Raw genomic sequence first — 27,440 nt, 5'->3', positions numbered from 1 at the left:
CTATCATTATTGTTTGATTGTGTTAATATCGATAGGAAAAAAATATTTAATTTTCATAAATGTAATCAAGCTAAGGCTGTCAAGTCAGTGTCTTGATACCTGATTAAACACTTCCTGTTAAACGTCTTGAAACATATCGCTGTAATGGACCCAATCAGAGTCAACGCTGCACACAAATCTGTGTTCTAGTGAGCATCACATTACTGTGTTTAACCAGATCATGTTTGAAGTGTGAAGAAAAATCAGGAGAACAGTAAATATTAGAATTGCAATGAGTAATGAGCTTAAGTATATCCTGAACATCCTGCTAATAAAGCTATCAAACGGTAATATTAAATGTTAGCTGTTGTCTATTGGTAGTTAATTGTTTATCAACTGTGGAGTTTTAGCTGAAAAGAACGCTGTATGTTCTCTTTCTCCTCCATTGTCTTTTCAGTTCTGAATCAATCGATTAGTTCTGTATAGGCTAAGCTACGATTCCACCGCGTTTCAGTGATTGACGCGTTGATGCATTCCTTAATTAAAAGTCCGATGCGCCTACCTTTTGCTTGAATGTTCCGTTTAGTTACATTTAACTCGTCCAATACTGAGCATCGAACATCACAATATTCGGCGTTCAGCATTCCATGATCAACGGTCAAAAATGATTGAAAACTGACCCAGCCAACAATTGGTTTCTATTTATACCTGGTGACCAATTATCCCTAGGAGCCCCCTAGCATAATTTAGCTTCTACAAGTTGTGAAGAGATTTGTTCTGTTTTCTTTTTCTGTTTTCTAGAGTGTAACTGCAATAGCCACTCTTCCCTTTGCCACTTCGACATGGCAGTTTATTTGGCCACTGGCAAAATAAGTGGGGGAGTGTGTGATGACTGCCAGCACAACACCATGGGGCGCAATTGTGAGATGTGCAAACCCTTCTATTACAAAGACCCTTTGAAGGATATCAGGGACCCAAAAGTCTGCATACGTGAGTATGTGTTTGTCTCGGAATAACTGCTAATGTTTTTATATGAAGAACATGGGTGTGACTGCTGGGTAGTTCAGTGGGTGACACAGGGAGAGACATGAGGCAAGACACAGCATGTTGTGAATGGGAGAACAACAGCTGTAGTGTTCTGGCCTATTAATGAGCTCTGCTAATCATACAGGAGCTACCTTAGTGATTGTAACACACATAGAGTGCATAGAGTTATTTAAAACATTCTACAGTTTTGTGTAGTCCATCGTGGAATTTCACTGAACTGATCATAACATGACTTTCCTGTTTTTTAAATATTGTCAGAAAGTGTGATCACTTCGGCCCCATCCACGTAGTGCCGGAACTCTTTGAAAACGCAACTTTTTTCCCCCCGCATAGAAAAAGATGACAGCGTGACAACGTTTTCAAATAGATCTCCGTCCACACGTAACCACATCAGTGCTTTGATCAACTCGTTTATAAGCAGAACAACTGCGAGAACGACAGGATAGAGGACCAGAACGTGTGGAAATTCATGCCGATCCTCCTGGAGGACGACCTCCATTACAGAGTTCTCCCACCAGCAGGCAGCGGTTCCCGGTCCGACCCAGAAATGGAGTCGGCGTCTTTGGCGAGGAACGTGAATGAATGAATGAATAAATAAATAAATCTAGAAACGTTATGACTCATAAAGAAAGAAATAAACACACAAATGTCCAACTGATAAGCATGTTTATCAATGCGTCTTCGACGTAGAGCTGTTATGCGTCAGAAAATAGCGGGTTTTAACTCAGTCCATTCTGTGTGTCCATGTAGACACGGGTCACATGCATGACGTCAAAGCGGTTTTCATCGCACCGAGACGCCCCCGGATATAAAAAGTTGCGGATACTGCATCCACATGACAACGCAGACCCAGCGTTTTCAAAAAATTTCAAAAAGTTGCATTTTGGATGTCCACGTTGTTGTGTGAATGGAAGGCGTAAATGTAACAAAAAAGTTGTGTTTTCAGAAAGTTCCGGCACCATGTGGATGGAGCCTTACTCTTACACTCGTGGGTGTAAGCGTTGGCATAGTGCAAAGCTAATGACCACGATCAAGTACAAACAGCTCCCCTTCATATCTAACAGCCCTGAGAGTAGTTTGAATCATGTCATGTTTTTTAAGTAAAGGTGTGACCCTGCCTCCTGAGATGATGAAGTATTTTAATTTCTACTGTAGAAATTTCCAAGACAAATTTCTACTGTTCTTTCATCCTCTTGGAACATTTCTTCACTAAGATGCCATGGAATATACTCCTACAATCCACCTTTCAAACTAAAAAAACACAACTACTGCTGCTGTTCTTCCATGATAAAATTTAATTCATCTCAACATTCATAACAAAATAAGAAGTTCAACTTTGGAACTGGTTCCCATCTGTCCTTGTTTGTCCTTCAGCTTGTGACTGTGACCCTGATGGCTCTCAGAATGGAGGGATTTGCGACAGCCACACTGAGCCTTCCCTTGGCATGCTCGGAGGTCAGTGCCGCTGCAAGGCCAATGTTGAGGGGCCCCGCTGCAACAGGTGTAAGACCGGCTTCTTTGGCCTGAGCGCTGATAACCCTCAGGGCTGCCAACGTGAGTACACGGTAGTCCACACAAATATACATTTAAAGATGATCATGATTATAATCAGTTGGCACAGTGGCGCAGTGGGTCCCAAATTGACCGTGGGTATTAGTGTGTGCGTGCGAGTTTGTCTGCGTCTCTGTGTTGGTCTGTGGCGCACTGGCATCGCGCCTGGAGTTTCTCCCTCCCCATGCCCTAAGCCAGCTGGGATAGGCTCCAGCCCCCTCAACCCATGACAGCGGATGAAGCGGTTGGGATGAATGAATGAATGAATGATGATTATAATCACACCCATTTCTTTAAAGAATGATGACACAATATTAAAAATAGTTTCCTAAAAGAAATTACATTGTCCTAAGAAAAGACAGTAATCCTGACTTAAAAAAGGATTTAATGGAGGGATATTTGCCTACATCCAACATAGACTATTTATCAACCCATGTTCACCCATGCAGGATCCTGGGTAAATAGCGGGACTCAGTAAGGTCTGCGGGTCTTATCCCAGGAATAATATGCTGTGGATGCCACAACCTCCATCAAAAGGCGAGGACAGACATAATATTGCTTGAGATGCAAAACGCAGGAAGAAGGGAGGTCCAGCAATCCCTTATCGATGCTTAAACTAAGACATCCTTCCATTCATTTACTTGTGGATGAGACGATTGCAATGGTCTCCTCTACAGTCGCTTATTTACCTCTTCTGCTGGAGCTTATGCTAGCCAGCTATGGGCGAATGGTGAGATACACCTCAGCTAAGATGGCACGTTATAGCAGCGACACATGAAAGGCATACACTCATAATCACAATTCGGTGTGACCAGTTCATCTACGCTATATGTTTTCTGAGGTGGGAGGAACCTGGAGAAGCAGAGAAAACCCATGCAGACATGCACAAACTCCGCACTGAAAGGAATCAGATCTGGAACCTTCTTGTTGTGAGGCCACAGCACTACTCATTGCACCACTGTCCCGCCCATACTAAGATATTAATACAAAAAATTATATACGATTACTTTTGTGAGCTCCTCGCTTATCTGAATTCAGGTGACTGAACATGCCTAAACTTATCCTAGGCATGTTCAGATGACTGAACATGAATGTTCAGATGATTGAACATGCTTAAGATGAGATTAAGGTTTGGTGATTGAAGCAATGATTTTAGCAAGAAGCAGAGAAATTCCATAGATCTTTGATGGTAATTGTGCTCTTGTATCAAGGATTTTTTAGAAATCCATCTAATAATATAGGTTAAATAAATGTAGTTTTATAATTTAGCTGGATAAAAATTCCAAAATATAGCTCATGACAGTACAGCATGATACAAAATTTCACAGTACAGTGGGAAACCTTGTGACTTTTGCCTTCCCCTCCCCTCTGTGCTACAAGTTTGCCAGTGTGACCACAGAGGAACAGTGTCGGGCAGCTCCCAGTGTGATCCCATCAGCGGAGACTGCTTCTGCAAGCGTCTCGTCACGGGACGCAGCTGTGACCAGTGTTTGGTAAGAGAGTGTGAAAACAATCCGTGATGTCAGCTCATGATCATTTTTCCTATTATAAATCAACCTCTTGTGCCAACCCTACACAGCTAGGAATGGTGTCGCCGGTGTGTGAGCTCCTGTGTGAGCCCTGTTTCTAAATTTGTCTAGAAGAAATTTGAGGCTTGTCCAAATGGTGTGTGTTACATTAGGCCAAAAATGGCCATGGCCTGAACTAGACACAAACTTGATCCTACCTTCTGACCAGCTCCGTGACGCCTCATTTAGCAGCAGCAGTGTAATGTCAACATTGGACGTTACAATTGCATGATAAAGAAAGAAAACATAAGAAAATAAATAATTATTAAATATCAGCATAAATGTCCTCTCATACGTTAAAAGAAACTGCTTGCATTGCAAGTGAATTCATGTAAGATGTCATTACTACCTATCTCACATTTGCCTTGTTCACTTTCCAAATACAGTGATGCCTCTGTACTCGACCGCCTCTATACTCGACCAAATCGGTGCTCGACCAAAAAATTCGAGTAGAAAATATATCGGAGCCCGAACAGATTTTCGGTACTCGACTAGCTGAGTCGACCCGAACGCGCTCCTCGGCTGCGCTCCTCAGCCAGCGGGTAAGCGTCAGTTCGACTCAGACCGCCAGCGGAGTAACACGTACGCAAATTACGTAAGCAAAGATGTACGGAAATTATAGCAAAATATGAAAGTGGTGTACGAGTGTCCGACCTCGCGTCGCTGTACGAAATGAAAGTCAACCATTTCCACTATCTTGAAGCAGAAGCAACTGACAATGGACAGGTTCTTTCTTAAAGAATAGAGGAAGGCTACTGCCCAGCCAGATTCACCTCCACGGAAGAGAGAGAGAAGGGAGAAAACCCCTGGAGGCGCGTTACCTAGCGTCATCATGGAAGGGATTCCCCTTCCATGATGACGCTAGTGCCATCAACCGCTCTCAAAAACGTAAAGTAAATTATACAAAATGGTTTATAATGCTTTATCTTTATCATGTACTGCTTGTGCACATTTACGTCTTCATTGTTGTTTAGATACACGTTCTTATCATATTTTAGGTATTTTGCTAAATGGTAAGAACGGATTAAAATACTTTCCATTTTTTCTTATGGGAAAATAGGTTTCGGTGTTCAAACAAATCGGTGCTCAACCACCACCTCAGAACGGATTATGGTCGAGTACAGAGGTATCACTGTAGTTATTTAGCCAAACACACCGGTGAATAGACAGTTGCATGTACACCAGTATGACTGTCGGTGGATTGATGATGATTGAGTTTTGGATTCAGACTTGAATTGGACTGAGTATTATAAGGATCATATTCTTGTTCGACACTGAAGAAATACAAATTCACAAAAATGACAAGAAAATCTCAAATTGATGACTGACAGAAAGGGAAAAGGCAGTCCTGATAGTCCGTAAAGCCATGATTTGGAAGGTTTATGCATCTTTCTCTCTGGTATGAATGCTGTGTGTGTGTGTTTGTTTCCAGCCTGAACACTGGGCTCTGAGCCACGACCTGAACGGCTGCAGTGGCTGTGACTGTGATATCGGAGGAGCTCTAGATAACCAGTGAGTAGTAGTGAAGCATTTAACCTGGGTCAAAGGTCACACCTCCGGTAAAACTGCATAAAATGGAGACAACTTTCAGGACACTGCTTTGAATTTTTGGGGTATAAAACATGTGTTATGAAATGTGGTGCATTTGTTTGCCTCAGGAAGAGACATAATGAATTTAGTGATCTTGTTCACATTTCCACCATTCTTTCAGCAAGTTACTAATAATTTGATGATAATTGTGTTGAGCCACTGACCTAAGATGGTTAACTTGGAAGACATACTTGCTGTTAGCATTCTGACATTTAATCCCAACCTCTGCAATTTTTCAGTCCATTACAGCTTCAACTTCCATTTAAGCAGTGAAATAATATATACTGTATCTCTTGTGTGTAGCTGCTCCATGGAAAGCGGTCAGTGTCACTGTCGCAGTCACGTGACAGGCCGCCAGTGTACAGAAGTGGAGTCTGGATATTACTTCATGGCACTGGACCACCTCCTCTATGAGGCTGAGTTGGCCAGATTAGGGCAGGTGAGTCCACATTTGTGCTGTAGTCAGTCTTTATTTTGCTGTGTAATTTTATTTAAAAATGTGTTTAACTGCATCTCTACATTTTCAGAGCTGCACAGTGGAGACCAGGGAGCACCAGCTGGGTCGCCCTGCTACCTGGACTGGCATTGGGTTTGCTCAGGTACCTGAGGGTGGCAGTCTGGAGTTCCTCATCAGTGATGTCCCCTACTCCATGGAATATGACTTGCTTATCCGCTACGAATCACAGGTCTGTTGGTGCATGAGCCCTTATACTTCCTCAGACTTCTTTCGTCAGACCTGCTTCCATTTGTGATTAAGCTTAGGTTAAGCCATGTCCAAACCCAAACTTCATATTTAACTGGTAAGGGAATTGTATCACTCCTTTTTTAGAGAGGAAAACAAATTCTATTGAAGATTTCAAACCGTGAGTGCTTGTGTACTTATGTGTAGTAAATATATACCACTAACTGTATGTAGATGCCCCGTGACTGGGAGGAAGTGCAGATAACAGTGACCCGTCCAGGCCCAATTCCTACCAGCAGCCCCTGTGGAAACACCATTCCAGATGACGACAGGCTCACCGTCTCCCTACCAGTCGGGTCCAGGTCCGTATTTAGACACCCATATACTGTACATACACTCAAACACACACACACACAAAGCCACTGTCTATCTGTTCGCTCCAGGTTTGCGGTTCCTGTTCATCCAGTGTGTTTAGAGACTGTCTATCTGTTCGCTCCAGGTTTGCGGTTCCTGTTCATCCAGTGTGTTTAGAGAAAGGTGTGACTTACACACTCCGCTTTCAGTTCAGACGCTACCAAGACCCCAACATTATCCTCAATGGAGCAGCTAACGCTCTCATCTTGGTGGACTCTGTGAGAGGAAATTATTTTCTAAGCATCAATTACATAAAAAATTTGCAGTTGTCATGCCACATCCAAACATCTCCCTCTCTTTCCTCAGATTGCTTTGATCCCACTCCACTCCTCCATGGAGATGTTCAATGCAGGAGATCCAGCTTCTAATAACAGGAGGCAAACTTATGAGCGGTATCGCTGCCATGATGGAGCGAAGAGCGTGACCCGGCCACAAATGAGTGACCCCTGTGCCAAGCTAATCACCAGCATGTCTGCCATAATTAACGACGGTACTCTACGTGAGTGAATTATTAATTTAACTTTTTAACATGTGGAATTTATTTTTGTCATATTTTCAGTAAATGCAAGGTGCAACCGAGGATTTCTTTAGCTTAAAGAGATCGGCAAAGACTTAAAATCAGGAAGTAATTCATCAGGTGGACTTAGTCAAGTGAAGAGCTCATTCACACTGAAAATTCAGTAAAAAATCAAAAATGTTTTTAGACTTTATAATTACTTGTGTCCTCTTGTAGCTGCAAGAGGACAGAAGCCAGTGTCTTATTGTGCCGGTCCCAAGCCCAGATAAATACAGAGGGTTGCGTCAGGAAGGGCATCTGGCGTAAAACTTTTGCCAAATGACACATTGCGAATCACACCTATGACTTCCATACCGGATCGGTCGAAGCCTGGGTTAACAACGACCGACATCAGTGCTGTTCACCGACAGTGTGCCGGTGGAAAATGGACTATTGTTGGTCGAAGAAGGAGTGGAGGAAAGTGTGTTTTTGTAGGAAGAGAGAGAAGAGGAACGCTAAGAGTATAGGACTGAGAGTAGGGATGTTGAATGTTGGAACTATGACAGGAAAAGGTAGAGAGTTGGTTGACATGATGAGGAGGAGGAAGGTAGACATACTGTGTGTCCAAGAGACCAGGTGGAAAGGTAGCAAGGCTAGAAGTTTAGGAGAAGGGTTCATGTTGTTCTATCATGGTGTAGATAGGAAGAGAAATGGAGTAGGAGTTATCTTGAAGGAGGAGTTTGTTAGGAATGTCCTGGAGGTAAAAAGAGTATCAGATAGAGTGATGAGTCTGAAGCTAGAAATCGAACGTGTGATGTTCAATGCTGTTAGTGGGTATGCTCCACAGGGAGGATGTGAGCTGGATGAGAAGGAGAATTTCTGGCTGTACTTTGATGAAGTGATGCAGAGCATGCCTAGAAGTGAGAGAGTTGTCATTGGTGCAGACCTCAATTGACATGTTGGTGCAGGAAACAGAGGTGATGAGGAGGTGATGGGCAGGTTTGGTGTCCAGGAGAGGAACGCAGAAGGACAGATGGTAGTTGACTTTGCAAAAAGGATTGAAATGGCTATAGTGAATACTTTCTTCCAGAAGAGGCAGGAACATAGGGTGACCTATAAGATTGGAGGTAGGAGCACACAGGTAGACTACATCTTGTGTAGACGATGTAATCTTAAGGAGATCAGTGACTGCAAAGTAGTGGTAGGCGAGAGTGTAGCCAAACAGCATAGGATGGTGGTGTGTAGGATGACTCTGGTGGTGAAGAAGATGGCAAAGGCAGAGCAGAGGACAAAACGGTGAAAGCTGAAAAGGGAAAAGTGTTGCATGACTTTCAGGAGGGAGTTAAGACAGGCTCTGGGTGGTCAGGAGGTGCTTCCAGATGACTGGACAACTACAGCTAATGTGATCAGGGAGACAGGTAGGAGAGTACTTGGTGTGTCATCTGGAAGGAAAGTAGATAAGGAGACTTGGCGGTAGAAGGAGTGTATGCAGAGAAAGAGGTTAGCTAAGAAGAAGTGGGACACTGAGAGGACTGAGGAGAGTAGGCAGGAGTACAGGGAGTTGCAGCGTAAGGTTGAAGGTAGAGGTAGTAAAGGCCAAACAAGGGGCTTATGATGACTTGTATGCTAGGTTGGACAGTAAGGAGGGAGAGACTGATCTCTACAGGCTGGCAAGACAGAGAGACAGAGATGGGAAGGACGTGCAGCAGGTAAAGGTGATTAAGGATAGGGATGGAAATCTATTGACAGGTGCCAGTAGTGTGATGGGAAGATGGAAAGAGTACTTTGAAGAGTTGATGAATGTGTAAAAAGAGAAAGAAAATAGACTAGAAGAGGTGGCTGTTGTGGACTAGGAAGTAGTAAAGATTAGTCAGGATGAAGTGAAGAAGGCATTGAAGAGGATGAAGAGTGGAAAGGCAGTCGGTCCTGATGATATACTGTACCTGTGGAGGTATGGAAGTGTCTGGGAGAGATGGCAGTAGAATTTCTGATTGGGTAGTTAAACAGGATCTTAGATTGTGAGAAGATGCCTGAGGAAAGCTGGTGCCAATTTTTAAGAACAAGGGACATGTGCAGAGTTCTTGCAACTACAGAGGAATAAAGCTGATGAGCCATACAATGAATTTATGGGAAAGAGTAGTGGAAGCTAGACTAAGGGCAGAAGTAAGCATTTGTGAGCAGCAGTATGGTTTCATGCGAAAAAAGAGTACTACAGATGCAGTATTTGCTTTATGGATGTTGAGGGAATAGAGGGAAGTTAGGAGTTGTATGAGGAAGTCTGGAGTGGCAGAGTTGTTACAGTGGTGCAGGACATGTATGAGGACTGTAAGACAGTGTTGAGGTGTGATGTAGATGTGACAGAGGAGGTCAAGGTGGAGGTGGGACTGCATCAGGACTGACCCCCTTTTTGTTTGCTTTGGTGATGGACAGGCTGACAGACGAGGTTAGACAGGAATCTCCATGGACTATGTTTGCAGATGAAATTATGATCTGCAGTGAGAGCAGGGAACAGGCAGAGGAGAAGCTAGAGAGGTGGATGTTTGTCCTGGAAAGGAGAGGAATGAAGGTTAGCCGCAGAAAGACAGAGTACATGTGTGTGAATGAGAGGGACCCAAGTGGAAGAGTGAGGTTACAGGGAGAAGAGATCAAGAAGGTGGAGGATTTTAAGTACTTTGGGTCAACACTCCAGAGCAATGGAGAGTGTGGAAAAGAGGTGAAGAAGCATGTACAGGCAGGATGGAACGGGTGGAGAAAAGTGTCAGGTGTGATGTGTGATAGAAGAGTTTTGGTTAAAATGAAATGGAAGGTGTACAGAACTGTGGTGAGACCAGCGATGTTGTTTGGTCTAGAGACAGTGTCACTGAGGAAAAGACGGGAGACAGAGCTGGAAGTAGCAGAGATGAAGATGCTGAGGTTCTCTTTGGGAGTGACCAGGAAGGATAGGATCAGGAATGAGTACATCAGAGGGACAGCACATGTTAGAGGTTTTGGAGATAAAGTCAGAGAGGCCAGACTGAGATGGTTTGGACATGTTCAGAGGAAAGATAGTGTATATATTGGTAGAAGAATGCTGAGTTTTGAACTGCCAGGCAGGAGGCCTAGAGGACGACCAAAGAGGAGGTTTATGGATGTAGTGAAAGAGGACATGAAGGTAGTTGGTGCGAGAGAAGATGATGCAGAAGAAGGGTAGATTGAGGCAACTGATTCTCTGTGACGACCCCTGAAGGGAAAAGCCGAAAGGAAAAGAAGAAGAAGAATTACTATGACAGTGCAGTGTCTTTTTCCATACGAAATTCAAATCCCTGCTTAAATCTTTGCACCATAATGGGATGTCATGTAATGTTCACCTTAATCCTACAGTCAGGTTTCAGTCCTGTCATAGATGTTATGCTGTCTTCCAGCTTGTAGTTGTGATCCTCAGGGGTCCATTAGCTCCATATGTGATGTCCGTGGGGGTCAATGCCTCTGCAGGCCCAATGTCATTGGTCGACGCTGCCACCAGTGTGCTCCAGGAACATACAGCTTTGGACCCTCAGGCTGTATAGGTGAGAGACTCTTGGCATTTCTATTACTTCATTTAAATCCAGCCATGTTTATGGATCAGATTTATTGTACATGAAATACAAAGGATTCCGATATTCTGTATTATTTTATGCCTCCAATCTGATTTTGCTTTCGTTGAAGTCAGGGTTTAGTAAGGTCCATTGGAATTTACAGAATTTGCAACAGTTAATAAAGCCCCTCATTGAAATTGACACTTTACTAAATATCCTCTGTTTTGTTCTTGAATGTCATTCATCTTATTTACGGAGATACACCAGTGAGGTTAGCTCATTTGTGTGTTGATGATGCCCTCTACTGTCTCACATGACAAAATTGCAAGTCTAAATACCTCATGTCTTTTTCTATCAGGAAATCCCTGTCTATTCACTCTAACCTGCTCTTCTCCTCTCTTTAAACCTCCCCATCCTGGTCCTCCCTCTGTTCAGCTTGTGGCTGTAGTGTTGAAGGCTCTGTGACTCGACTCTGTGACAAGTTCTCTGGTCAGTGCCAGTGCCGTCCGGGAGCGTTTGGTCTGCGCTGTGATGGATGCCAGTTGGGTCACTGGGGCTTCCCCAATTGCCGACCTTGCCAGTGTAATGGACATGCTGACGAGTGCAACCAGAGGACTGGGGCCTGCATCAACTGTAGGGACAACACTGGAGGAGACAACTGTGACAGGTGAGGTCTGCATGAGGTCAACCACAGTTGAAGCATTATCTATAAAGCACGGCTATCAGGCTGTTTTACTTAGATATGTAGCCCTACAAAAAATGTTGTTGTCATTTTTATTTCCATGACTCTAATTATAGAATCATATCAAACAAAGGTTTAGACTTTGCTGTACTGATAGGAGTAATATATTAATACATGAAAACAAATACCTCTCTTAGAGTGTAATTACCATTTGCTATGTGTTAACCCAAGTCAACCTGTTCGTTAGGTGTGCCAATGGTTACTATGGTAACCCCATTTTGGGCATAGCATCCAGTGCTCGTTGTCGTCCGTGCCCCTGTCCTGATGGGCCCAACAGTGGACGCCACTTTGCTGTTTCTTGTTACGAGGACAACCGTAACAGACAGATAATATGCAACTGTAACCAGGGTTACACAGGTAAACATCTGTTTTTCTTTTTGTTTCTTCCCTTTTATTCGTCCCTTCTTTATGCACTGTTTCTCAGAAAATGATGGTGATTAAAAATTCTGTGTGTTTGTTAACGATTTAGACTTCACACTGAAAACCATGATAACCGGTAATTGACTGTCTATACAGCCAATGGCATTGTCATTACCCGCTGAATCTGTTACACAAAAACACTCCTGCGGCATAATCATCCTTGTGTCTTTTTAAAAAAAAAAACAACACTGTGCTTTTTTCTTTTCTTTTTTTGTATTTGACTCTTGAGGGCCATCAGGGAATCATTATAAAATGAAACGCTGTTTGTTATAAATAAGAAACTAGAGATAGTTTAAATCTTTGTTAAGAATTGCTGACATTACAGTAAATGTCCTTGAGATAAACCTCAAAATAACTGCAGCCAAATTAGTGATTCTCTGAAGTTGAATCTTATCAGTTGTAACATTTGGCATGTACAGCATCTTCATCGTGTATCCAGGTATTTGATCAGAATTGGACCTAATGGTACATTGGGTCATTACCAAAATTATTCTTGTTCATTTTGAGTGTAAAAAATATAGAAAAAAAACAAAATATATCAACCTCATCTCCCCACCTATATATTTGAATAAGTTCACTTCAGAAAGTCTCACGCTGTCACCAACTCCACCCACCACCTGTCAATAAAGCACCCAACCAATCACGGAGCATCTGCCAGTAGGAATCACATGAACTATATGGTGTAAGGCATCTGCTATGTTAGGAAAGGAAATAAATAAACATGGACTTCCCAGTGAACAGAGGAATGACACAGACAAGGGCAACGAATTCTGAGTCAAACTAGCTGGCTAAGCACAAACAGTCTGTCCAGCTATGGCTTCCCTTTGAAATGGGACAATCAATGTCGTATCCAAAATGCTCCTCAGGCATCTGACAAAAATGGTCTTTAAGTAACTACAAACAGTTCTGTTCATGTAATCAGCAAACAGAACTATCACTTCTTTAAAATGTCTTTTCCACTTGGTCTTTTGACAGGTGCCTTTTCCTTTAACGTTAGCTCCTTTCCCTATCTCACGATTAGTTTCTCCAGTTAGCCTGCTAACAGTCATCTATGGCTTCGCAATGCCCGCCCAATGCAATCCATGATTTGCCAACACAAAGTCGTTATGTCGCCACGTTGATTTTTGACTATGTTGGGTGCGCTTGGTTTAAAATACCAATACATTTGTTTTCATATGTTTGGTATGAAGTCTGATATTATTGTTTTATCGTGGAATTTCCGCGGCTTCCCGCTAGTAGTTGATATATTTTGATATAGTATAGTGATATATAGTTGACTAGTGGGAACCCGTGGAAATTCCACAATAAAACAATAATATCAGACTTCATACCAAACAAACTAAAACAAATATATTGATATCATAAACCAAGCACACCCATCACAGTCTTCTCCCACCAGCAGGCAGCGCGTCCCGATCTGACCTAGAACTGGTGTCGGCGTCTTTGGCAAGAAACGTGAATGAATGAATAAATAAATATATAAACTTTATGACTCATAAAGAAACGGACGAAAAAATATTCAACTGTCAAGCATGTTTATCAACGCATCTTCGACGTGGAGCCGTTATATATCAGAAAATAGCTGGTTTTAACTTAATCCGTTCTGTGTGTACATGTAGACATGGGTCACACACACTGACGTCACAGCGGTTTTTGTCGCAGGGAGACACACCCCGGATAGAAAAAGTTTTGGTTATGCCGTCCACACGACAACGCAGACTGGGTGTTTTTAAAAAACTTCACTTTGGCCAACGTTTGTCCCGGATATCTGCGTTGTCGTGTGGACGAAAGGCGTAACCACAACAAAATGCCTCGCTGCCCGATGCCTAATGCCATATTGTTCATGAGATTCCCTCTGACAGGTGCTCCGTAATTGGTTGGGTGCCGTAATTGGTTGGGCGCTTGATTGAAAGGTAGTTGGTGGAGTTAAAACGTGACACCGTGAGGTTTTCAAATGAGCTTATTCAAATATATAGGTGGGGAGATATAGTAATAGTAGTATCTTATATTACTGGTGATGGTTTAGAAAGGATGTAACTGTAGGTAGTCATTCCAACACGACAGGTTAGAAATAAAACAGCACCATTTAGTCAGACCAGGTCCTCCTTCTAAAAAGGCAGAAGGGTCCTGTTGAAAGAAAAGTGGACAACATTGGAGTCATCATTTACAGCTATGGCACTGAAATATTTGGGGTAAAGCACAAGGCACAGAGGCAGCAGAAAGGCCCTCCAAACCAGCCAATGTCCAGGAGGCAGCGGGAAATTACAAGGTTGGTGAAGGAAATTAGACAACTGAGAAAAATGTGGAGAAAGACTACAGAGTTTGAAAGAGAATGGATTGAAGTGCTGCAGGCTGAACTCAAGCAGTGCCTAACAAAGTTGCAAAAAGCAGAACGCCTCAGACAACAACAGAAGAAGAAAGAACGTAAAAGAACCCTTTTCTTTAGCAATACCTACAGTTTTGTCAAAGGTCTCTTTGAACAGGAGAAAAGCAAGAACCTCAAGGTGCCCATAAAAGACCTGGAAGAGCACCTGTGTAAGACATACTTTGATCATCGGAAGCATGAGCCAGTCACTATCCCGAGCGACATGCCACCTATGCAAGCACCTGAACAGCAAATGGCCATAAGACCCCCCGCATGGAGCGAGGTGGAGAAGACTGTGAGGCAGACAAGGAAAGCGTCGGCACCCAGGCCCAATGACATTCCTTACAGGCTGTACCAGAATGCCCCTGGAGCCCCTCAAATACCTTTGGAAACTGATGGCAAAGAGCAGGAGGCATCCTGATCCCCATAAGCCAGTTTTGCCAGATTAGCCTGCTAAATGTGGATGGGAAGATTTTCTTCAGTGTTGTTGCCCAAAGGCTCTCTATATTCCTCCAAAGAAACCTCTTTGTTGATACATCATTGCAGAAAGTTTGGATCCAGGGTTTCCTAGGATGTTTGGAGCACGCCGATATGATCTAGCACCAGATACAAACTGCAAAAAAGGAATGGAGGGACCTATATGTGGTCTTCCTAGACCTGGCCAACGACTTTGGGTCTGTCCCGCATGAGATTTTGTGGACGGCCTTCATCTACTTTGGCGTACCGGACCACATCACGAAGCTGGTCAAGAGCTACTTCCAGTGGCCCAAATCCACTGGAAATCCTCCAGTTTTGTGTAACAGCGGAGGGTAGCACCACTGCCTGGCAGCATCTGGAAATCGGAATCATGCCGGGCTGCACAATTTCCCCTCTGGCATTCATCATGGCAATGTAGTTGGTTATACGAGCATTCCACTGGGTAGTGGGAGGTGAGAGGACCAAAAGTGGCCTGCGTCTTCCACCTATTAGAGCCTATATGGATGACCATCATAACAACAACAAAACCATGCACGAGACGTCTGCTGCAGAAACTCGAGGAAAACATTCAATGGGCACGAATGGACTTCGTTAAAGGTCAATTGACCGGCGAGCGTTTCCTCATCAGTGGTGAACCAATTCCAACACTCCTTGAGAAGCCCATCAAGAGCCTTGGACGATGGTATAATGCAGACCTCAGAGACACCCAGCAAATCGAGCAACTGCAGCAGGACACGGCCAAGGGCCTTAGGCAGATCGACAACACTCCACTACCAGGGAAATTGAAGCTCTGGTGCCTCCAGTTTGGGTTGTTACCCAGACCCCAGTGGCCATTGACAATGTATGAGGGCTCTATATGCCATGCTAATCGCTTGGAAAAGCTGGTGAACTCAAGAGTTTAAGTGTGCCAAGGTGAGGCTGGAGATGTCCCTCACTGATTCCCGGGACCCTGTACAAAACGGTAGCCTCACAGATCTACGCTTTAACATTCTCAGAAGCCCTTTGACAGTCTGGAGACCACACATACTTTGCTTTTGCCTTCAACAAATCTGTGAGAGGGGCAACAACAATAGAGAAATTTTTCAAAAATATCTGTAAAACCCCACCAACCCCAAAAACCGCAAGTGCACCTTCTTCGTTGGTGGCGGGGCATACACATCAATAGCTTGTCCCTTAGCACGTACAGGCCAAACACTGCCTTGCCCTGTCAAAAGGCATCTACAGCTGAGCGGTGAACTATGGTTGAGGTGTGTCGATCTACGAATCTACCAAAAAGAAAAGTGTCAGCTCATCTCCCAAGCACTGCCGAGGCGCCCTTGAGCGAGGTGCCGTCCCCCTTTATAAGTTGCTAATTACGGAGCACCACGACGGAGCTGCCCACCACTCTAACTCCCCCCATTGTATGCTTACAGGCCCCTTGTTTGTGTGTGTTACAGGGCCTGTACACACTATGCAATTTCCTCCGGGATTAATAAAGTATCTATCTATCTATCTATCTATCTATCTATCTATCTATGTGCATGTGATTGACTGACTAACTAGAGTGTGCTTCTAATTTCCCTTTGGGGATCACTGAAGTGTGTATAATTCAAAAAAATAAAATAAAAATGAAGGTTTTTGGCCTTGTCGCTTATGTGCAGATTTCTCCAGATTCTCTAAATCTCTTGATGATATTGTGGACCGTAGATGATAAAATACCTAAATTCCTTGCAATTGTACGTTGAGAAATATTCTTAAACACTCTGGCTATTGGGGCGGCAGTGGCTCAGCGGGAAATTTTTAATTTAATTTTTATTTTAATATACTGTTTTGATCCCCGAAGGGAAATTAAGAATGCACACTCTAGCTAATGATTCAAACACATGCATATATATATTAGTGTGTACAGGCCCCTGTAGCACACACACACATACACAAGGGGGCCTGTAGGCATGCAAGGGAGGTAGAGTGGCAGGCAGCTCCATCTTGGTGCGCCTTAAATGAGTAATTTGTAAAGGGGACAGCACCTTGCTCAAGGGCGTCTCGGCAGTGCTCCAGAGGTGAGCTGACACCTCCCACTGTCAGCTCACCTCTGGGTATTTTTTGGGCGGGAGCGGGAATCGAACTGCCGATCTTGAAATCATAGGACGACCCGCTCTACCGCGTGCTTTGCCACTGAGCCACTGCCGCCCTTGGGTAGAGCAGAAGCCTTCAGACCAGACATCGCCCAGACATCAGCGGTTCGAATCCCACTCCCACCAGACATCCTCGGAGCGTGAGCTGACAGTGGGAGGTACCAGCTCACCTCCAGGCCACTGCCGAGGCGCCCTTGAGTGAGGCCCCCTTGAGTAAGGCGCCGTCCCCCCCACAAGCTGCTCATTTGGGGCGCACCCCAAAGCCGTGACCCTTCACTCTGCCTCCCCATGTACTAACAATGGTTGTACTAACCGCATGCCTACAGGTTACTAGTATGTTGTGTTTGTTCAGGGGCCTGTACACAACTTTGTATGCATGGTTTGACATATATACACATGTAAAGAGTGTAAAGATAATTTCCCTGTATGGGATCAATAATGTTGACTTTCTTTCTTTCTTCTTTCTGTCTTTCTATTTGCACATGCAGTTTGTTTTTTGAAACTTTTCTAGTCTTTTATTGCCCTTGTCCCACCTTTTTTGGAATGTGTTGCAGGCATCAAATTTAAAGTGAGTGAATATCTGCAAAAACACAACAAAACTTATCAGTTTAAACTAGGGCTGTCACTTTAACACGTTAATTAGATTAATTAATGACACTGCAAATTTACGTGCTATAAAAATTAACACAATCGCAAGTGGAAAGTCAATGCAATGCGCAAGCATTTTAAATCTGGCCTAGTGAGTGACCCGTAGGCTGCAACGGCACATCACTTCCTACCTGCGCCACCAGTCAAAAGCAGAGTGACTGACAATAGAGATGGACGCGACACAGGAGAGCGAGGCAAGCCCACTTGGACCTTTGGGCAGAAAGTTTATTTATAAAAAGAAAAAAGACGGGACTATCAACAAAAATGCAGTGATTCTGCACTGCCAATCTGCGCTGTAGACGCTTCCGTCAGTCTGCCCCAGGGCAGCTGTGGCTACACACTTAGCTTACCATCACCAAGTATGAATGAGGAGTGAAGAATAATGGATCCGATGTAAAGCGTCTTTGAGTGTCCAGAAAAGCGCTATATAAATCCAATCCATTATTATTATTTATATTATTATTATTATTATTATTATTATTTGTACCTTTTATAAAAGAGAATTTTCATATCACCAAAGCAGCTCCAGCCTCTTCTTCTTCTTTTCCTTTCAGCTTTTCCCTTCAGGGGTCGCCACAGTCAGTTGCCTCCATCTAGCCCTGTCCTTTGCATCCTCTTCTCTCACACCAACTACCTTCATGTCCTCCCTCATTACATCCATAAACCTCCTCTGGTCTTCCTCTAGGCCTCCTGCCTGGCAGTTCAAAACTCAACATCCTTCTACCAATATATTCATTATCGCTCCTCTGGACATGTACAAACCATCTCAGTCTGGCCTCTCTGACTTTATCTCCAAAACCTCTAACATGTGCTGTCCCTCTGATGTACTCATTCCTTCCTGGTCACTCCCAAAGAGAACCTCAGCATCCTCATCTCTGCTACCTCCAGCTCTGCCTCCTGTCTTTTACTCAGTGACACTGTCTCTAGACCAAACAACATCGCTGGTCTCACCACAGTTTTGTACACCTTTCATTTTAGCTGAAACTCTTCTATCACACATCACAACTGACACTTTTCTCTACCTGTTACATCCTGCCTGTACATGATTCTTCACCTCTATTCTACACTCTCCATTGCTCTGGACTGTTGACCCTAAGTACTTAAAATCCACCACCTTCTTGATCTCTTCTCCCTGTAACCTCACTCTTCCACTTGGGTCCCTCTCATTCACACACATGTACTCTTGTCTTACTGCGGCTAACCTTCATTCCTCTCCTTTCCAGGACAAACCTCCACCTCTCTAGCTTCTCCTCCACCTCTTCCCTGCTCTCACTGCAGATCAAAATGTCATCTGCAAACATCATAGTCCATGGAGATTCCTGTATAACCTCGTCTGTCAGCCTGTCCATCACCATAGCAAACAAGAAGGGGCTCAGAGCTGATCCCTGATGCAGTCCCACCTCCACCTTGAACTCCTCTGTCACACCTCACCACTGTCTTACAGTCCTCATACATGTCCTGCACCACTCAAACATACTTCTCTGCCACTCCAGACTTTTTCATACAATACCACAGTTCCTCTCTGGGCACCCTGTCATAAGCTTTCTCCAGATCTACAAAACACAATGCAGCTCCCTCTGGCCTTCTCTGTACTTCTCTATCAACATCCTCAAAGCAAATACTGCATCTGTAGTACTCTTTTTTGGCATGAAACCATACTGCTGCTCACAAATGTTCACTTCTGCCCTTAGTGTAGCTTCCACTACTCTTTCCCATAACTTCATCGTATGGCTCATCAGCTTTATTACTGTAGTTTATTATTCTGTAGTTGCCACAACTCTGCACATCTCCCTTGTTCTTAAACATGGGCACCAGCACACTTCTCCTCCATTCCTCAGGCATCTTCTCACTAACTAAGATCCTGTTGAACAACCCAGTCAGAAACTCTACTACCACCTCTCCTAGACACTTCCAAACCTCTACAGCTATATCATCAGGACCGACTGCCTTTCCACTCTTCATCCTCTTTAGTGCCCTCCTCACTTCCTCCTGACTAATCTTTGCTACTTCCTGGTCCACAACAGTCACCTCTTCTAGTCTTTGTTCTCTCTGATTTTCCACGTTCATCAATTCTTCAAAGTACTCTTTCCATCTTCCCATCACACTACTGGCACCTGGCAATAGATACCTAACGTATCATTTTAATGCAAAACATGTCAAAGACGGCGGCACAGTGGCGCAGTGGTTAGCGCTGCCGCCTCACATCACAGCGGACCTGGGTTCGAGTCCCGCCCTGTGCGGAGTTCACATGCTCTCCCCGTGTCTGCGTGGGTTCTCTCCGGGTTCTCCGGCTTCCTCCCACCTCCAAAAGCATGCGCTTCAGGTTGATTGGCCGTTCCAAATTGCCCGTAGGAATGAGTGTGTGTGTGCATGGTTGTATGTCTTTGTGTGTGGCTCCGCGGTGCACTGGCGTCGTGCCCAGTGTGTCCCCCGCCTCACGCCCTATGCCGCCAAGATAGGCTCTGGCTCCCCCTGACCCGCTGCGGCAGATATAGCGGTGGTAACCTGACGATGACTGACTGACATGTCAAGGACAGAGTTGAACGTTAGCTTACCCTTTTAAAGGAAATGCCTGTTGGCATTTTGCTATTTAGTTGCCTTATTTAGAGGCATGTTATACTATTCATTTTGAATTGCTGTATTGAGTCAGCTTTAGTATTCATTTTGATTGAGAGTCTGCTTATGTGCCTCTTTGAAACTCAGTCTTATTTTTTTTCTTTATTTTATTTATTTTATTTAACTGTATTTGTATTGCATTTTTGAGAAATGCACCTGGCCCAATTGGTTTGCTGATGTGCTTGGCCTTTTTCTTTTGAATTTCATTTATAAAGCACACTTAACCAATAAAAATGTGGATTTCAAATCGTTTCTTCTTGGTGCATTCTATTGATTAGTCATGCACTACAATTTTTGTAATGTCCTAGAATTCAAATTCTTTATTTGGGGGCCTTTAGCAGGTATGAGATTAAAATGCGATTAATTAGATTAATTCATTACAAATCCTGTAATTAATTAGCTGACAGCACTAGTTTAAACATGAAATATCTTGTCTTTGTAATCTATTTAATTGAATATAGTTTGAAAAGGATTTTCAGTAGATCATCAATCAAATCAAATCATTGGATTCTGTTTTTATTTATGTTTTACACAATGTCTTGATTTCATTAGAATTGAGGTTTGTATTTACATTCTATTTTTAGTTATTCAATCCATTCCTATTCTATCCCTATTTTGTCATTTTAACCTATGCAGTGCTGGGCTTTGCCTTTCACTGCTGCTGTAATGAGTCTTGAGACTAACTTTACTTCTTTGGTGGAAATATTTCATGAAAACATTTAGTCTCATATTAGGACTTTGTGTTACAACCCTTCAGAATGTTGACTACAGTATGTGACTACATGGCAGTAACAAACCAAAAACCCAGAAAATAAGCAAGCAGGAGCTCGAGCAGCTGAGATATAAATAAATTGGAGTCAACATAAAAGACTTTGCAGTTGCAACTGGTGTATTTTGGATATTGCAAGACAAGACTTTTGAGACTGCCAAACTGAAAATAATGTCACATGATCTAGGGGAATGGATGTTTCCAAAATTAACAAAATAATCTATAACACAAACACAAACTTAACAATACAGGTAACTAAACAAGAAAATAAAAACCCTACCTAACTACACTAAAGAGACAGTCAGACAACTGACCAAAAATACAACAGAAAGACAACATCCCTCTAACTGGTGTTTTTAGACAAAGGACACTACGGGTGGTATGTACAGAGGCCTCTGTCTACCTACCCCTAGGCCATGGACTAACAGAACATTCAAAAAACTAACAAAGAATAACTAAACTAAAATGGCAGTGACTCACCACAGAGAACATGGGACATAGAGAGAGATTAGAGGTAAGATCTTATGTCCAAGCTCGAGTTCGGGCCGGACCTGGGCTCGGGTTGGGTCGGGCTGGATGTTTTTTGGACTCGGGCTCGGGCTTAAGATCTTAGGATCCAAGCCCAACCCAGCCTGAACTTTTTTAATAAATATATATTTATATGTTATGGATCTCGATGTATCGATCTATGGGTATTAAACTAAGGAATACCATCCATCCATCTTCCACCGCTTATCCGTAGTCGGGTCGCGGGGGCAGCAGCTTCAACAGGGAGCCCCGAACTTCCCTTTCCCCGGCCACATCCACCAGCTCTGACTCTGGGGATCCCAAGGCGTTCCCAGGCCAGTGTTGAGATATAAGCCCTCCACCTGGTCCTGGGTCTGCCCTGAGGTCTCCTCCCAGCTGGACGTGCCAGAAACACCTCCCTAGGGAGGCGTCCTGGAGGCATCCGCACCAGATGCCCAAACCACCTTAGCTGAGTCCTTTACACGCGAAGGAGCAGCGGCTCTGCTCTGAGCCCAACGCGAACAGCAGTGTTTCTCACCTTATCTCTAAGGGAGACACCAGCTATCCGTCTGAGAAAGCCCATTTCAGTCGCTTGTATCTGCGATCTCGTTCTTTCGGTCATGACCCATCGCTCATGACCACAGGTAAAGGTAAGAACGAATATTGAACGGTAGATGGAGAGTTTTGCCTCTTGGCTTAGTAAACGACTGCAATACTGCTCCTGCTGCCCCAATTCTTCGTCCAATCTCACGCTCCATTGTTCCCTCACTCGTGAACAGGACCCCAAGATACTCCTTCACTTGTGGAAGGACCTCATTCCCCACTCGGAGAAGGCAATACTAACTAAGGAATACCCTTATAAAATAAATAATTTAGGTACAACATAGAAGGCGCTGTATGAGAAACATCCATCTACAATACCTGCTCAATTCCCTCCGTGTGTCAGCTGTATTGTCTCCTGTCACTTTACCTTTCTGATCGTATACGCATTGAAAGTAGAGGTAGGGTCTTAAGCCCGAATCCAAGCCCAAAATTCAGGCCGGGTCTGGCTCAAAATGTCAATAATTACATTCGGGTCTGGTTGGGCTGGATTTTTTTGTCCCGAAATTACCTCTAAGAGAGATAGAGTGAGAGCTGAGATGAGACATGAAATATAAGAGCTGGCAGATGAGATGGAGATTTAAGAGCTGAGAGATGAGATGGAGATTCTTTTTTCCTGAATGGCAAACACAAGACTTATATAGGGTGTGTTTGGGGTGGGACATGCAATTGGCAAGTAATTGTGGTAATTGGCAGTACGTAGGTCGAGTGACAGCAGGGCAAGTGGAAGTTCCTTGATGGACAGCTTCAGGCAGGCACTGGAGCTGGATTGGGTGATCTGGGTCAAGGGAAAACAAAACACACAGGACACAGACACACCATACCCATCCCTTCCACAAACACCCACATGCAGGGCGGCATTGGCTCAGTGATAGAGCATGCGGTAGAGCGGGTCGTCCAATGATCTGAGATCAGTGGTTCGATTCTCGCTCCTGCCCAACAAGAACACCCGGAGGTGAGCTGCCAGTGGGAGGTGTCAGCTCACCTCCGGAGCACTGCCGATGTGCCCTTGAGCAAGGTGCCGTCCCCCTTACAAGTTGCTCATTTGGGGCGCACCAAGCAGGAGCTGCCCGCCACTCTACCTCCTCCACATGAGTATGCCCCCTGTGTGTGTGTGTGTGTGTGTGTGTGTGTGTGTGTGTGTGTGTGTGTGTGTGTGTGTGTGTGTGTGTGTGTGTGTGTGTGTGTGTGTGTGTGTGTGTGTGTGTGTGTGTGTGTGTGTGTGTGTGTGTTCAGGGCCTGTACACACTAACTAACATGCATGTGATTTGATTTGGACTAACTAGAGTGTGACACTAATTTCCTTTTGGGGATTACTCGAGTATATAAAATTAAAAAATTTAAAAAATTTAAATTAGATGCACATTCATACCTACACACAGTACATACAAAATATATACATGTATGAAGGCATACTTAACACTTTGCTACAAAATTTTAGTAGGATTACTTTACTCTATGACACTGAGTCTGTGTGATGATTCCAGCGCTGAAAATCCACTCATTTCCTGCTTCCTCTAAATGCAGTGATACTCTAAAGCAACTTGGAAAATCCTTTAGTGCACTTCTCTTATCCTTTAGCAAAAATAGCATAAACATTGTTGTCATAACTCCAATGGAAATGCTTTGTTTTTTCTCTCCACAATCAGGTGCTCGGTGTGATGAATGTGCCCCGGGTTACTATGGCAACCCCTCTCAGCATGGAGGCCGCTGCCAGCCGTGTCAATGCAACAACAACATTGATATGTCAGATATGGGTGCCTGTGATCGGCAAAGTGGAGAGTGCAGGAAATGTCTTTACAACACTGAGGGCCCCCGGTGTGGCATCTGCAAGAGCGGCTATTTTGGAGATGCCTCTAGACGCAACTGCAGGAGTGAGTGAAAAAAAATATACTAAAAGAAAAGTGCTTTTCAGGTTAATATTGTTGTAGAGTGGCATCTTAACTAAGGCATGCTTTTTGTATGTTTTCCCTTCAGAGTGCACATGTAACTTCCTAGGGACTGAAGGCAGTCAGTGTATAGAGCGCGAGGACTGCGTGTGCCAGCGAGTAACAGGGCAGTGTCAGTGTCTACCTCATGTCATTGGTCTGACTTGTGACCACTGCACCCCCAACCACTGGAACCTAGCCAGTGGAAGGGGCTGTGAACCTTGTGGCTGTGATCCCAACAACTCGGTCACTTCCTCATGTAATGAGGTAGGCAGCATTAGTCATTAACATCAACGCAAACAAAAGAAATATATGTGTCATCTGTGAATTATTATACACTCTCTGCTGCAGTTCACCGGGCAGTGTCAGTGTCGGGATGGATTTGGAGGACAAACATGCAACGACTGTCAGGAGAACTATTGGGGAAACCCCAGGACACAGTGTAGAGGTGGGAAACCAGAAATCACAGTGAAAAAGAATTAATTAATACACAAAATAAATAACACTGACACCCACCTTTTCTCATAATGCCTAACTAAAGACATTTAGCAGAGTTAGTGCTAAACTACTAAATTTACTTTTACAAGACTCTATCCAGTGATGCTCCAGCAGAACACTAGTTAACCATTTAATTATTTCTATGGTTTTGTTTTTCTTTTCGTTTTTTTGAAGCATTTGCTTTCAATGGATGTGACATCTGGAGATACATGACAGTAAATAGGGAAAGAGGGAGGGAGTAGACATGTGACACAGAGCCGCAAGCAGAAATCAAATCAATGCTGCATTATGGGAAAAATTAGCTCCAATGTTTTTTGTTTCTCACAAACTCGACACACATTAACAAATCTGCTCCTATCGAGTGAACTAATTACTCATAGTTAATGCATTCATGCATAACCCACAGACAGTGGAAAAAAATGGGAGTCAGTTGGGGCTGACAGCTTGACTTAAACTGAAAACCTCTGTGATAAATGCAGAGCTTCTCTGATTGGTGTGTGATGTTGGTCAAGCACGAGGTGAGACTTTTTTCCCAAGGCGAGTTAATGTCAGTACTAAGCCCCAGGGAGAAAGCATGACTACTCTTTTGATTGTAGTTGGTAAATGATGTATTTATGATTACACTGAAGTGGATGTCTGGTTCCTCTTATGTCACTCTCAGACACAATTACGTCTTCTCTTTGTTTTACCAGGACTGTTTGAAAATGATGTAACATGAAATGCGAATACTTAATTCAAGACTTGAATTTAGCTGAGAATAGTTGTCTTGTTGTTACAAAGATGTTAGTTATGAAGTTCTAAATGGTGCTTTTGAGAATACAGGAAAATGATTAACCAAGACTTTATCCCCTTTCCCTGTCCAGCTTGTGATTGTGACTGGCGTGGCATTGAGACCTCTCAGTGCAACCAGGTGACAGGCCACTGTGTTTGTCAGCAGGGGGTGTCGGGAGTCCGCTGTGACCAGTGCGCTCGAGGATTCTCTGGACAGTTCCCTAACTGTCAGCCCTGTCACCAGTGTTTTGGTGACTGGGATCGCATCGTGCAGGTGTCATGTCATGCAAAGGAGGGGATTTCATTTCAGGTCTTTTGATTAGAGAGTACTATAAGTACTATATCTTTGTGATTTTTGTCTCCACACAAGGACCTGGCAGTTCGTACTCGGGCTCTGACAGAGCGTGCTCATGAGATTCAGACTACTGGGCTTACTGGGCCTTATGAGAAGGCCTTTGGAGACCTGGAGGAGAAACTTGGTAAAGCTCTGGGAATTGTCAATGCACGCAATGCTACTGCTGCAGCTGTCGCCACCCTGATGGAACTAATTGAAGACCTTAGGTGTGGCTGTTTGACATTGATAAATAAACATTCATCTAGAGCCAGTATTCAGATATTGTCTGGAAGAAAAGATTCATTAATACATTGAAGATTTGTTGAATGCTTGTTTCTCTGTAGGGCACAGATCAGCGATACCACCGACACACTAAATCGGGTGGAAGGAGACCTAACTATAGTCCAGGACAGCAACTCTGAGGCAAGCAAGGAACTGAGTGGTCTGGAGCGAGAGGCTAAAGAATTAAACCTCACCTCAGAGCAGCTGCACCACCAACTGAATATCCTGAAGAACTCCAATTTCCTGGGTGAGGAAAAAAAGTTTGCACTCTTACCGCTCACTTTCATGATGTGACTTTCACACATCATGTGACTTTCATGACGTGACTTTCCTCATGCATGCAGTCCCTATTTTTCCTCAGATTTACTTCTTTCATCGGTTGTAGTTTCACAAATGAAAAATAACTTTTCTTCCTCCTTTATCTATAGGTGCATACGACAACATCCGGAGCTCCTACAACAAGTCTCGGGATGCAGAGCAACGTGCCAATGAATCAACAACCACCAGGCCCAGCACGGTCAGCCAATCTGCTGACACTCGCCGCCATATTGAGCGACTTATCTCTGCCAAGAAGGATGACTTCAACCGCAAAAATGCTGCTAACAAGCGTGCTCTCGGAGACTTGAACAACAGATCACAGGGCCTGGACATGAAGAAGATCAATGAAAAGGTTTGAATGTCTACTTAATTAAAAAAAAACAAAAACAGATAAGTAAAGAAAAAGTGGAAAAGTAAGTTATCAGTCTATTTCCCCCAACAGACGAGATCAGGAGAGTTTTACAAGACAATATTGTGCTCCTGTCAGTCCCTTCAGGAAATGCTTAGTATTTGTATAAGAGATAGTTACTTTCCGCAGTATTTCCGCAATATAAGGCGCACTGGATCATAAAACGCATCTGAGAACTCATCTTTAATGAATGGTTTACAAGCAAACTTCGGTTTTTGAACAATTTAGACATCGAACAAATCGGAATTCGATTTTTTTGTCATAGAAGTTGAACAAAATTTGGAAGTCGAACGCGAAACAAACGCAGTAACATCCATCCTTCTACTCCTCTCCCTCTCCAAAATTCATGTATGCCAACTGCTCACCACCACACCACTTTATTGTTCTTATGCTTTAACTGTAATGTGCTTTTTATTTTAGTTTACTGTATTCAATAATTTTTCACTTAATTTGCGTTCCATTGCCTATGGTACGAGTTACGGTACCATAAACTTCTGTCCAAAAGATGACGGTAACTCGTACCTTAGGCTAACCTAATGACGTTGATGTTTTTTTTTTCTTTCTTTCTCGTGTGTGCTTCTTTATTTTTACATTTCTTTTGATATGTTTCAATACACAATTTCATATATAAATGGCATTATGAAATAACATATAGTACCTGGATACAGCAGCAGAAAATGGATGGATATTATGTTGAAAAAAGGTAGTTTTCTAGCGTCTTGGGACGGATTTAGACCATTTACGTTATTTGTAATGGGAAA

General features: G+C 43.5%; 1 protein-coding gene across 1 annotated transcript in view; it reads left to right on the top strand.

Moving 5' to 3' along the window:
* Positions 1-27,440, top strand: part of lamb2 (laminin, beta 2 (laminin S)) — a 93,872-nt gene that overhangs the window by 51,124 nt on the left and 15,308 nt on the right. Inside the window, exons 10-28 of the mRNA XM_068327175.1 lie at positions 781-969; positions 2,401-2,580; positions 3,958-4,070; positions 5,578-5,657; positions 6,039-6,174; positions 6,263-6,421; positions 6,652-6,779; positions 6,917-7,049; positions 7,138-7,330; positions 10,729-10,872; positions 11,317-11,548; positions 11,811-11,980; positions 23,789-24,013; positions 24,117-24,334; positions 24,419-24,515; positions 25,429-25,610; positions 25,707-25,897; positions 26,015-26,199; positions 26,381-26,622. Of these exons, the coding sequence (XP_068183276.1) occupies positions 781-969; positions 2,401-2,580; positions 3,958-4,070; positions 5,578-5,657; positions 6,039-6,174; positions 6,263-6,421; positions 6,652-6,779; positions 6,917-7,049; positions 7,138-7,330; positions 10,729-10,872; positions 11,317-11,548; positions 11,811-11,980; positions 23,789-24,013; positions 24,117-24,334; positions 24,419-24,515; positions 25,429-25,610; positions 25,707-25,897; positions 26,015-26,199; positions 26,381-26,622 (3,197 nt within the window). The remainder of the gene's footprint in view (positions 1-780; positions 970-2,400; positions 2,581-3,957; positions 4,071-5,577; positions 5,658-6,038; positions 6,175-6,262; positions 6,422-6,651; positions 6,780-6,916; positions 7,050-7,137; positions 7,331-10,728; positions 10,873-11,316; positions 11,549-11,810; positions 11,981-23,788; positions 24,014-24,116; positions 24,335-24,418; positions 24,516-25,428; positions 25,611-25,706; positions 25,898-26,014; positions 26,200-26,380; positions 26,623-27,440) is intronic.

The sequence above is a fragment of the Antennarius striatus genome, chromosome 2, assembly GCF_040054535.1.
Source record: "Antennarius striatus isolate MH-2024 chromosome 2, ASM4005453v1, whole genome shotgun sequence".
Classification (NCBI taxonomy): domain Eukaryota; kingdom Metazoa; phylum Chordata; class Actinopteri; order Lophiiformes; family Antennariidae; genus Antennarius; species Antennarius striatus.
This window is presented reverse-complemented; position numbering and strand designations above follow the sequence as displayed.